We start from the raw sequence: 12,040 nt of genomic DNA on the forward strand, positions 1-12,040 counted from the left end.
GAAAGAATGACGTGATTTTATTATACGCATACATTTCTTTTTAAAAATAATAATCAAATGTATATACAACACTCGAGTCGACAAGTTTAGTTTGAATTTGCCCAAAAATCCACCTATTTGTCATGTCTAATAGATCTTTCACTAATAAATTTAAAATATAAAGAAGTAAACACATGTAAAAGTCAAGATTAAACATTTATAATATATACATACTTTTATTTTAACATTATGTATACTATATTGTATATGGTGTAATTTTTCACATAAAAATTAATTATGATAAACCCCTTGCACCCTCTAGCTCCCCCCGACCCTAGCTAGATCCAAAAGAGGAAGTTAATCAAGAATAAGAGACTAGGATGGTGTGCAATTGGTAGAATAAATATCAACAACTGATTATGTTATTGATACAACACAAACATGGCAATAATCATAATTACAAAAGCAATGTTCCTAATTCTCCAGATTCTTATATTCCTAAATGTTTCACCTTACCTTGTTCATTGTGCATTTTCACAACTCCAACTTCCATTACAAACCTTTGGCCCTGACTCTTTTGCTTTCGACACAAAAGGTGGCGGACCTTACACTGGTGTTGGAGATGGCAGAGTAATGAAATATCAAGGTCCAAATGTTGGCTTCACTGAATTTGCTATTACATCACCAAATAGGTAATCAAATTCCAATTCTAAGCTTTTTCTTTTTCTTATTCACTATTCAGAACAAAATAGGAATTAGCGACTGATAAATTTCAAATTTCATATATATTATGTATGTTTAGGACCAAGGAAAGATGTGATGGCACAAATGACCCAATATCACAACCAATATGTGGAAGACCGTATGGCCTTGGATTTTACAACAAAACTGGTGACCTCTATATAACTGATGCATATTATGGACTCTTGGTGGTTAAACCAAGCGGAGGGCTCGCCACACCACTTGTTACTAGCTTTGAGGGCACGCCTTTTGCCTTTCTCGACTCACTAGACATCGACCAGGAAGAGGGGGTCATTTATTTTGTAGATTCAGGAGCCATATTCCGAACTGGGTTCGTCACTCTAAAACTTTAATTTTCTCGTGACAATTGAAAATTAGACTCAAAGTCCATTTATTTAGCAATATTGCATTTAACTAATTTTATTTCATATTTTGAAAAACTGTATGGTCTTATAAGCAGCAATAGGCTACTAATTGTTCTAAGCGGAGATACAACAGGGAGATTGTTCAAGTATGATATAGCAACAAAACAAGTCACATTATTACTAGATGAACTTTCAGGGGCAGCAGGGGTCGCACTCAGCAAAGACAAATCATATTTATTAGTCTCGGAAGCTATTGGTAAAAGAATTCGGAGATTTTGGCTCAAAGGCGCAAAAGCAAATTCATCCGATGTTTTCGCTAACATTGATGGAAATCCAGATAACATTAAGAGGACTGTGTCCGGAGATTTTTGGGTTGCTGTTGTCAGCGTGAAATTAAAGGTGATCATTCCCACCATAATTTCCACAGGACAAAGGATGAATCAGTCGGGAGAAGTCGTGGAAACGCGCGATTTCACAGCTCAATATAAGAGTCTTAATGGGATAACTGAAGTTCAAGAATATAATGGCAAACTTTATATTGGGTCTTTAGACCAGAACTTCATTGGTGTTGATGATGTCTAATTTGATGTATGTCTTCTGTTTTTACTAGAATAAGCTTTTATGATTCAGGCAGCTAAACGTATATTTACAAGAAGCATTTTCTACACTAAATAAAAATGCTGCTTGTCTTCTTATTGTTGGTAATGGAGTATTTAATTAGAAGTTAATAAGAACTAATCCGGCCAGGTGTTAACCCCTTCTTTAAGAGATACACCTATTCGTTGCGAAAAGGTGTAATCAAATCAGTCACTCATGCTTGCATTACGGTACGATATTGGGCCTTTTTCAGACTCTACTAACGCGGGAAGCTTTGTGCATCCATCTGACACCTTCTTTTTTTTTTCTTTTTCTTGAAAAGGTATGTTAGTTACTAGTAGATTCTCTATAAATATTCACGCGTGAAAAGAACACTTTGAAGAATCTTCCTCCCCATCCCTCTCTATATGTGTATATGAAGTTTCCTACACTTGAAAACAATTGAAAGTGCCCCAAATTTTTACCTAAAATATTTGAAATGAATTAATGATCAAACAACTATTTACAACAACCAACATATACCCAGTGTAATCCCACAAAGTGGGTTTTGGAAAGAGTAGAATGTAGACATTACCACTATCTTAAAGGTAGAGAGCGTGTTACTGATAAACCAGTCCAAAGCAGTATAGAGAAAGAAATAACAAAGACAATCTTGACAAAATACAATAAAAGACCTAACAAATCGTCCTGAATAATAGTCATAACAAAATAAAATGGTAATCGAAGTATATATAACTCTCCACTAATAAAAACCAAACATAAAGGACAAGAAACTACAACAATAATACTACGACTAATAGGATAGAAGAATAAGCGAGACAACACCTCCTAACCCAATCCATGTCCTTCATAACCTTCTTTTAAGGTCATGTCCCCGGTAATTTTCCGCATAAGGTATTTCAAATGAACCCCTTCCACACTCTAGTTTTACCTCTAGATATAACAGAGGAAGTTAACAAATAAGAGGCTAGGGTTGTGAGCAATTGCCAGTATAAGTATCAGCATCTGATTATTCAATTTGATACAGCATACACATGGAAATAGTCTCAGTTACAAGAAAAACAATATTTCTAATTCTCCAGATTTTGATATTGCTAAATGTCTCATTTTACCTTGTCCATTGCACATTTTCAACTCTCCAACTTAAATTACAAACCTCAGGCCCTGACTCTGCTGCTTTTGATCCAAAAGGCGATGGACCTTACGCATGTGTTGGAGATGGCAGAGTAATCAAATATAAAGATCCAAATGTTGGCTTCACTGAATTTGCTATTACATCACCAAATAGGTAATTGAATTCCAATTCTAAGCTTGATATTTTCCTTATTCACTATTAAAATAAAACAGGAATTAGCTAGCAATAGATAAATTCCATAGGAAAATCTTAGTAGTTTAGTTGGTTGGTTACGTGAACTTTCACTTTATAGATAAATTTTGTAGATAAACAACAAAATTCATAATTTAGTGATGGATTAGCAATGAAGTTCATAGCTAATTTTGTAGTGCATGTCCTTCTTTTCTGAAAGACTGATAATTTTTGTCATATATTATGTATGTTTAGGACCAAGAAAAGATGTGATGGCACAATGTTTTATTAAAAAATATATTTTAAGACTGATTTAAGAGTCACCACTTAATTTTTTAAGAGAAATCAAGAAAACTCATTTTTCAAAAGATTAAAACAGGAAATCAATTGAAAATTTTTAAAGAGGGGTTCGAGATTCCTATTAATATTCTAGGAAGGTTTTTAAGGCATCTAAAATATCCACTAATGCGGTTATCCGACGATTAAATCTTTGGCTAAAAATACTTTAACTTAATTTGAATAACATGATCGAACTATTTCACAGTTGAGACGGTTTAAAAAGGGGGAAAAGGGAAATATTGACCTACGATCTAAGTGAGATACTTCTCAAAACTTATTCTTCTAAGTCTTTTGAAAAGATGATCGATTTAGTTAAATCGTTTAAAAATGAAATATGCGTCGTTCGGGGATTTGAATTTTTTAACCGTGAGATCAACGGCAAATGCTAACAAGTAAAATGAACAAAGTAGAGAGGGAAAAAGAGTTGGGCTCAAATCTGATTTTCCTGTCCGCCTGGGCCAGTATTTGGGCCTATTTCGTTTTGGGCCTTTCAATTCTTGCCACCTGTCCTAAATTCTGACAAGGCAATAATAAGTAAAATAACAAGGGCTTAGGCCCAAAATAACAAAATACAACTTATAAAATAAAGAATGGATCTTTTGAACCCCCTTTTCCCATTTTTCGTATACACCTAGTGTATAGAAATCCGCATCAACTCTAATCCATGTTCGTCAATTTGTGAAGGACCTGTTCTTCGAATTCATTGACCCGATTGACTCGATAAATTTTAGGCCTCTATGGCCCATCCGAAATATGAAGTGGGGAGGAGTTCATGGTGAACTCGAGTGGAATTTACATGCATCAAACGAAAGAAAGAAAGAGAAAAAAGATTAATAAATGACTATGAATAAAGCTACTTTAAATTATAATTCTCGAGTAACTTGAACAAATGAAATCAAGGTAATTCACGGACCAGTTGAATGGCGGATAATGTTTACCCATTAAGAAGTATATTATGGGACATGCATTTATTTAAAATAAACAGCGATCATAGAAGAATTAGGTTCCAACTACACCATGCATTCAAATAAATTTTCCAAGAACAATGTAAGAGTAACACTACAGTGACAAAGATAGATGACAAAAGGGATTAGGCATAATATTTTTCTTTTAATAAATGTAAGCAAAATCAGTCACAAGGAAATACCATCACAGTATATAATTCAAGCCAAAAGGAAATATTCATAAGTGAAGGAAATATCTCTAGTCCTTCTACTTTACACAAAAACAAAAAAAAAATTGATTAATTCAAGAATAATTCATTTGAAATGCTAAACTAAAAGGAGAAAGTTCTACTCAAGACATGAGAATTCATCAAATTTTTATACCAGCAGAGAGATTACACAGACCTCACTACCATCAGCCACAATGACATCAAATAAGGATAACAAAGTAGAGGGGGCATTTGGAAAAGGGCTGGCAGTGCATAGCTTTAAGAAAAGGGGAAAATGGCTACTGCATCTTGATAAGCAAACCAACACATCCCAAGTCACTCAAACAGACAGTAACATTCAAAATAGACTAATTACATCACTGATTTAAAGTAAAAAAAAGAAAAAAAAAAAAACAAGTCGAAACAATCTAAAAATTTCAACATTTGAATGCCTCATACGGTAAAATCAAACGACCAGCACATCATGAAACCAAAGACACGAACATAAACAACTATTACCTTTTGGGGTGCAGCGTTCCGGGACAAGACGAGCGAAAGCTTTCCACCACGAACTTGAGATTTAAAGAATTCCAGTAAGCAGCAAGAATGTTGGGTTCAAAAAAAAAGAAACTGGAATCTAAATACCCTCTAATATTTACTGATTTTTTTTTTTACTCTGTTTTTTGCCTCAAAACCAACGTATTTCTATGTATCTTTCCCTTAAATCGACTCAACTTCCTCTCCCTTTTTTCTTTCTTTTGACACTGAACAACAACATATATAGAAGGGAATAGGGTTCCACAAAAAAAAAGGCAAAACGGACCAAAAAAATTCCCATAGAAAAGGCTCCTTTCGAAATTCAAATTCGAAAAACCTTTCACCATTCAAGCTAAACATCTTTTCTTTGAGGTTTTGTTCCATTCCGAAAGAGGAAATGGGGGGCAGACGCATGCCTGCCCTTCTCTGCTCAGATTGTACGACGGAGAGGGAAAAGGGAAGAAGACGACAATGTAGAGCAGAGTACTCTTCCTCACTGCTTTTCCGTGAATGAGCCGTGTATTTGGCGTCGTTTGCTCGTTGTTCATGATGTCGTTTGGAGAAGATAAGAAGACGCCGTGAGATTGTCGTTGTTGCTGTGAATTTGACGCGTTCCTCATGTTAGCGTTTTGGGTCTCTCTTCTTGAACAAAGAATTGGGCCGGGTCGAGGTGTCAAGTGGGCCGCTGGTCTGAGTTGACAATAGAAGGGGAATTGGGCCCGATCTTCTGCAGTTGGAGGCGTTACTAGGCTGAGGGAATTAAGAATGGGAAATTTGGGTGGGCTGGAGCGTATGAAATGGCATGCTGGAAAAATTGGTTTGGAGGGGCTTATCTATGTATTGCTAAATATTGGTTAAAAATGACCCATTTAAGAATTAATCAACTTAGATTAAAAATAAGATAGCCAAATTGCCTTACTAATTTGCAAATTCGGCTAAAATCTAGATAAGATGAATTAATATAATTAATTTACGAGCTTCTTAATCTTAACGAAATAAAAATAATTAACTTACTTATGAAATAATTAAGTCGAATATACAAACTAATATCAAATGAGCTAATTAACAAGCACTTAAAAAGTAAACTCTTTTTGAAATGATTTTTTTTTTTTAATGTTCGTGAGATGTAATAATTATATACAAAATTATATAAGCACATATATATTGTTTTAAAATTATAAAAAATGACTAAGATTGCTTCAAAACAAAAAAAAATGAATTATTATTATTATTTTATATATATATATATTTTATTTATTTATTTATTTTTATTTTTTTTTTGTAAAACTAATCATTCCAAGTCATTGAAAATTAAGATGCTTGAAAGTTAATTCTTATCGGGGAGGATCAAAATTGGGTGTCAACAAACAAATGACCCAATATCACAACCAGTATGTGGAAGACCGTATGGCCTTGGGTTTTATGACAAAACTGGTGACCTCATGCATATTATGGACTCGTGGTGGCTAAACCAAGCGGAGGGCTGGTTAAACCAGTTGCTACTAGCTTTGAGGGCACACCTTTTGCCTTTCTCGACTCACTAGACATCGACCAGGAAATGGGAATCATTTATTTTGTAGATTCAGGAGCCATATTCGGAACTGGGTTAGTCGTTCTAAAACTCATCTCATGTCAAATAAGCATGTAGATAGTATTTGGTTGAAAATTACAAAAAGTGAGAATATTTGAAGTTGAAATTGAAACAAGAGTATTTGAAAGTTGACTTATGTTTTTTTCTAAAATATTTAAATTGAATTGTCTTGTGAGCAGCAACAGGCTTCTAATTGCTTTAAGCGGAGATACAACAGGGAGATTTGTTCAAGTACGATATAGCAACAAAACAAGTCACATTATTACTAAATAAACTTTCAGGACCAGCAGGGATCGCACTTAGCAAAGACAAATCATATTTATTAGTCTCAGAAACTATTGCTAAAAAAATTCGGAGGTTTTGGCTGACAGGTGCAAAAGCAAATTCATCGGATGTTTTCGCAAACATTGATGGAAATCCAGATAACATTAAGAGGACTGAGTCGGGAGATTTTTGGGTAGCTCTTGTCAGCATTAAATTAAAGTTCTTGATCATTCCCGCCATAATTTCAACAGGACAAAGGATGAATGAGATGGGGGAAGTCGTGGAAACACGCGATTTTACAGCTCAATATAAGGGTATTAATGGGATAACTGAAGTTCAAGAATATAAAGGCAAACTTTATGTTGGGTCATTAGACCAGAAATTTATTGGTGTTGATGAAATTTGATGTATGTCTTTTGTTTTTACAAGAATAAGTTTCAGTTTTATGATAGAGTATCATTTATTATCTTATTCTATATGTTAAAATAAAATGTTGCAGAGACCTTTTTTTTAGAACATCACGATTGTACTATCTGCAAGTGACTTATACACCTTATTGTGATTAATATATACTAGATCCTTATTTTCCTTGAGAGTCTATCGGAAACAACATTTTTGCCTCCAAGAGGTAAGAGTAGTCTGCGTACTCTCTACCCTATTCAGAGCTCATTTAATGGGATTACACTGAGTATATTGTTGTATATGCCAAATCCTATTAATATCCTTATATCTCTTTGATGAGAGAACTCAAAATCATTCCATTTGGACAGCAAAAGAAGAATGGTGAGGTGGGGGAGGAATCATAGATTAACAAAAGCCATTTTGTGCTATAACTTAACTTGTACATTTCCTTTTAATTGATGCATACATAACATTCCCATGAATTTTATGGAATTAAAGTCCATGTTAAATTTGGATAAACTCTTAAATTCAAGAATTATCAAGCTCAAGTCAAAATTAGTTGTTTATTTTAATATGTACTTAAATTGAAGTCCAAACTTTACTAAGGATAGTCTATTTAATGGTGTTCCAAGATGTGAGCCAATTTTACTAGCCCAAGGTCCAAATATCTTAGAGCTTGTTCTCATCACGTCTTGTCATATGCATGAGTCAATATGATCACACCAAATGCAAAGATATGTGGCATACCAAGTTAAATCACATACCAATAAAATCATGTCAAGTTTGCAGATGACATTGTTATGATCAATTATATCGGAGTTTACCACCAAATTTAGACAATTAGTTGGTATTTGGTAATTCAAATGGACCAATCAAATTAATCGAAAAAGTCCACTTACGCTCAACTGTATCCCTTTATACAACTTTTAAAAAAATAGATATTCAACATTTTTTTTTATCAGTATTAGTATTGATTTAGACTTTATATGGCTTATTTATAAATATAACTATAACACATATTGGATCATTCAAAATTCTAATATGTTTTAAAAAAACAAAAACTATGTAAAAACTTAAGAAATTATGTTACAATAAATATAATTGTATACATATTAATCGGGTTGATTTGGTTGGATGCGACTCTTTTTAGTTAAAGTCAAACTAAATCAATTATGATCAGATTTTTTTTCTATATCAAATTAAGTTAAATTAAATCGCTAATTAATTTTTTTTCTCGATTTAACTTAAATTATCTATTTGACGTGATTTATCATTTTTTTAATATACCCATAACACAAACCTACAACAAACTTGAACTATCTATTTGATGTGATTTGTTAATTTTTTTTATACACCCATAACACAAACCTACAACAAACTAGAAATCAAGACAACCATCTTTGGACGTTTCCTATAAGGGCCATAATACAGGTAGGGGTGAGCGTGGACTATATAGTCAATACTGAAATTCGGTAATTTTGTTTTTTTTTTAAATAAAATATTTTACTCCCTTTTATATTTGTTATTTTTGGATTTGACACACTCATTAAATAAAAAAAGAAGATTGTCATGTTTATTTTGTCACACTATTCTAATATTCTTATTAATTAATGTTTAGTGTTAGATTTTAGAAAATGATTTGGAGAATAAGTAGTTAATGTTAAGGATCAAAATGGAAAAAATAATTGTCTTTTTAAAGTACAATTTCTATATTTTATGGTATTGTAAATCGATAGCCACGATTTTATTCAACTTCAACTTACATATACTCATACAATAGAGAATTATAACTTTGACTTTTAAGAAACATCTCAATAATATCATACTAACACTTTATACATATGGAATTATTCAAATGAAAGTACAAGTTAAGCAATCCCTTTGTTAATCAATTACACAAAAAAAAGATATTTCAATCTAAATAGAGTAGTCAAAGTTTCAACGTCTAAACAATTATTTTTGTACTAATAGTACTTTTTATATATTTGTTAGTGTTTTATAATAATATATATGAATTGTATTTGTAACTATATACTTTGATAAGATATAATATTTTTTATAATTATAACTTATAAATAATTAACTAATACTAAAAACATATCAAATGCCATATTAAATATCATAATATCAAAATCAAAATATCAAAAATTTTAATTCCAATATCTACCATATCATACCCCAACCTGACGGCCATGTAAATCTTATTGGCATTTAACTTTTAGTACGTGAAAGTTGGATTAGTATTGACATTACTGGTAAGTTCAAAATTCAAGCCACGTTTCTTAAAGAACAAAGAGATGTCAAAACGCAAATCTTCCCGTGCTCTTATGAGATGAATGATTTAAAGTAGATGAGTTTAGAATTATTCCAATCTTTGAAAGATTTTCTGTTAAGATTCTATGACACCTCAACCTTCTATCATCATAGAAAATGTCATGACTTAAAGTTACGAGTTCAGAATGAATGTGATACATACATTTTAAATAAATAAATCAAATGTATATAACACTCGAGTGAATGGTGAGCAATTGCTCTTATAATTATGAATAGTTGATTATGTTATTGATACAATAGAACATGGAAATAGTCTCAATTACAAAAACAATTTCCCTAATTCTCCAGATTTTGATAATCCTAAATGCCTCACCTTATCTTGTTCATTGCGCATTTTCACGTCTCCAACTTCCATTACGAACCTTTGGCCCTGACTCTGCTGCTTTCGACACAAAAGGCGACGGACCTTACATTGGTGTTGGAGATGGCAGAGTATTCAAATATCAAGGTCCAAATACTGGCTTCACTGAATTTGCTATTACATCACCAAATAGGTAACTAAATTCCAATTCTAAGCTTGACTTTTTTCTTATTCACTATTAAGAACAAAATAAGAATTAGCGACTGACAAACTTCAAACTTCATGGACTAGCAACGAAGTTTGTAGCTTGTCCTTCTTTTCTCAAAGACTGATGTTTTGTCATATATTATGTATATATGTTTAGGACCAAGCAAATATGTAATGGCACAAATGACCCAATATCACAAATTTCTTGTGGAAGACCATATGGCGTTGGATTTTACAACAAAACTGGTGACCTATACATAACTGATGCATATTATGGACTCTTGGTGGTTACACCAAGCGGAGGGCTCGCTACACCACTTGTTTCTAGCTTTGAGGGTAGGCCTTTTGCCTTTCTCGACTCACTAGACATCGACCAGGAAGAGGGGATCATTTATTTTGTAGATGCAGGAGCCATATTCCGAACTAGGTTCGTCCCTCTAAGGCCTAGATTTCATTTATTTATCAATATTGCATTTAATTGCAACTATCTGTTTTTAAAAAATTAAAATTGAATGGTTTTGTAAGCAGCAACAGGTTTTTAATTGCTCTAAGCGGAGATACAACAGGGAGATTGTTCAAGTATGATATAGCAACAAAACAAGTCACATTATTACTAGATAAACTTTCAGGGCCAGCAGGGGTTGCACTCAGCAATGACAAATCATATTTGTTAGTGTCGGAAGCTATTGGTAAAAGAATAACGAGGTTTTGGCTTGAAGGTGCAAAAGCAAATTCTTCGGATGTTTTCACAAACATTGATGGAAATCCAGATAATATCAAGAGGACTGTGTCCGGAGATTTTTGGGTGGCTGTTGTCAGCGTGAAAATAAAGTTGTTGATCATTCCCACCTTGAATTCAACAGGACAAAGAATAAATCAGTTGGGAGAAGTCGTGGAAACGCGTGATTTCACAGCTCAATATACTAGTGCAAATGGGATAACTGAAGTTCAAGAATATAATGACAAACTTTATATTGGGTCTTTAGACCAGAACTTTATTGGTGTTGATGGAGTTTGATGTATGTCTTCTGTTTTCACAAGAATAAGCTTTTATGATTCGGGCTTTATGTAGCTTTACATGAATAAGCATTTTCTACACTAAATAAATAAAAATGCTGAGGACCTTCTTATTGTTGGTAGTGGAAAAGGTGTAATAAAAAATAGAATAGCCCTTAAATTGAAGTCCAAACTTTACTTAGGCTAGTCCATTAAATGGTGTTCCAAGATATGAGCCCATTTTACTAGCCCAAGGTCCAAATACCCATCTTAAAGTCTATTCTCATAACGTCATGTCATACGAATGAGTCAATAAGATCACACCACGTGGCAAGAGATATGGCATGCCAAGTCAAATCTCAGAATCAAGAAAATCATGTCAAGTGTACATGTGACATGTTCTGGCTAATTAAATTAGAGCTTATCACCATATCAATATAATGGGTTGGTATTTGGTAATTCAAATGGACTAATCAAAAGAGTTCGCCTACGCACAACTATATCACTTTATACAACTATAAATAAGAATTTTCATAATATTAGAAGAGACACGAAGAGGCCCATCTACACACTACAAGAGAGAGCTCTTAAGATTTAATATTAGAAGCACTCAGGAACTGAAACCGAAAGTCAAGAACAAACAAATCTAAAATTGTTCAGTTCTTCTCTCGAGTCATATTATACACAAATTTATTGTAGGCAAATGCCTTCAGAATTGATGAAACAACTATATATTTTTTATTTATTTTTAACTTTAGAATAATTTGAAATAATAATTCATCTTCTTTATTATATTATTCCACGTGTCAGTGTCACTATATGATCACCTAACTAGAGTTACCTATTTTTGGCACGTTTCACTTATTAGAAAATGTAGCTGACGGCTTCAGTTCATTTAGAGCTCAATAAAAGCAGAATTTAGAAGTTA

The 12,040-nt window shown here is 32.9% G+C and overlaps 2 protein-coding genes and 1 pseudogene across 2 annotated transcripts; all 3 read left to right on the top strand.

The window, feature by feature from the left end:
• Positions 1-415: 415 nt before the first annotated feature.
• LOC125844220 (protein STRICTOSIDINE SYNTHASE-LIKE 10-like) lies at positions 416-1,813 on the top strand. The gene is made up of 3 exons (XM_049523495.1): positions 416-671; positions 782-1,051; positions 1,181-1,813. The coding sequence occupies exons 1-3, from the start codon at positions 421-423 to the stop codon at positions 1,665-1,667; spliced, it is 1,008 nt and encodes a 335-aa protein (XP_049379452.1). The 5' UTR covers positions 416-420; the 3' UTR covers positions 1,668-1,813.
• Positions 1,814-2,716: 903 nt separating this feature from the next.
• Positions 2,717-7,278, top strand: LOC125844238 (protein STRICTOSIDINE SYNTHASE-LIKE 10-like; annotated as a pseudogene).
• A 2,573-nt stretch (positions 7,279-9,851) lies between these two features.
• LOC125844211 (protein STRICTOSIDINE SYNTHASE-LIKE 12-like) lies at positions 9,852-11,134 on the top strand. Its single transcript, XM_049523485.1, has 3 exons — positions 9,852-10,102; positions 10,274-10,543; positions 10,645-11,134. Exons 1-3 carry the CDS (start codon positions 9,852-9,854, stop codon positions 11,132-11,134), a joined length of 1,011 nt encoding a protein of 336 aa, XP_049379442.1.
• Positions 11,135-12,040: the final 906 nt, after the last annotated feature.

This window comes from Solanum stenotomum, chromosome 1 (genome assembly GCF_019186545.1).
Source record: "Solanum stenotomum isolate F172 chromosome 1, ASM1918654v1, whole genome shotgun sequence".
Lineage (NCBI taxonomy): Eukaryota > Viridiplantae > Streptophyta > Magnoliopsida > Solanales > Solanaceae > Solanum > Solanum stenotomum.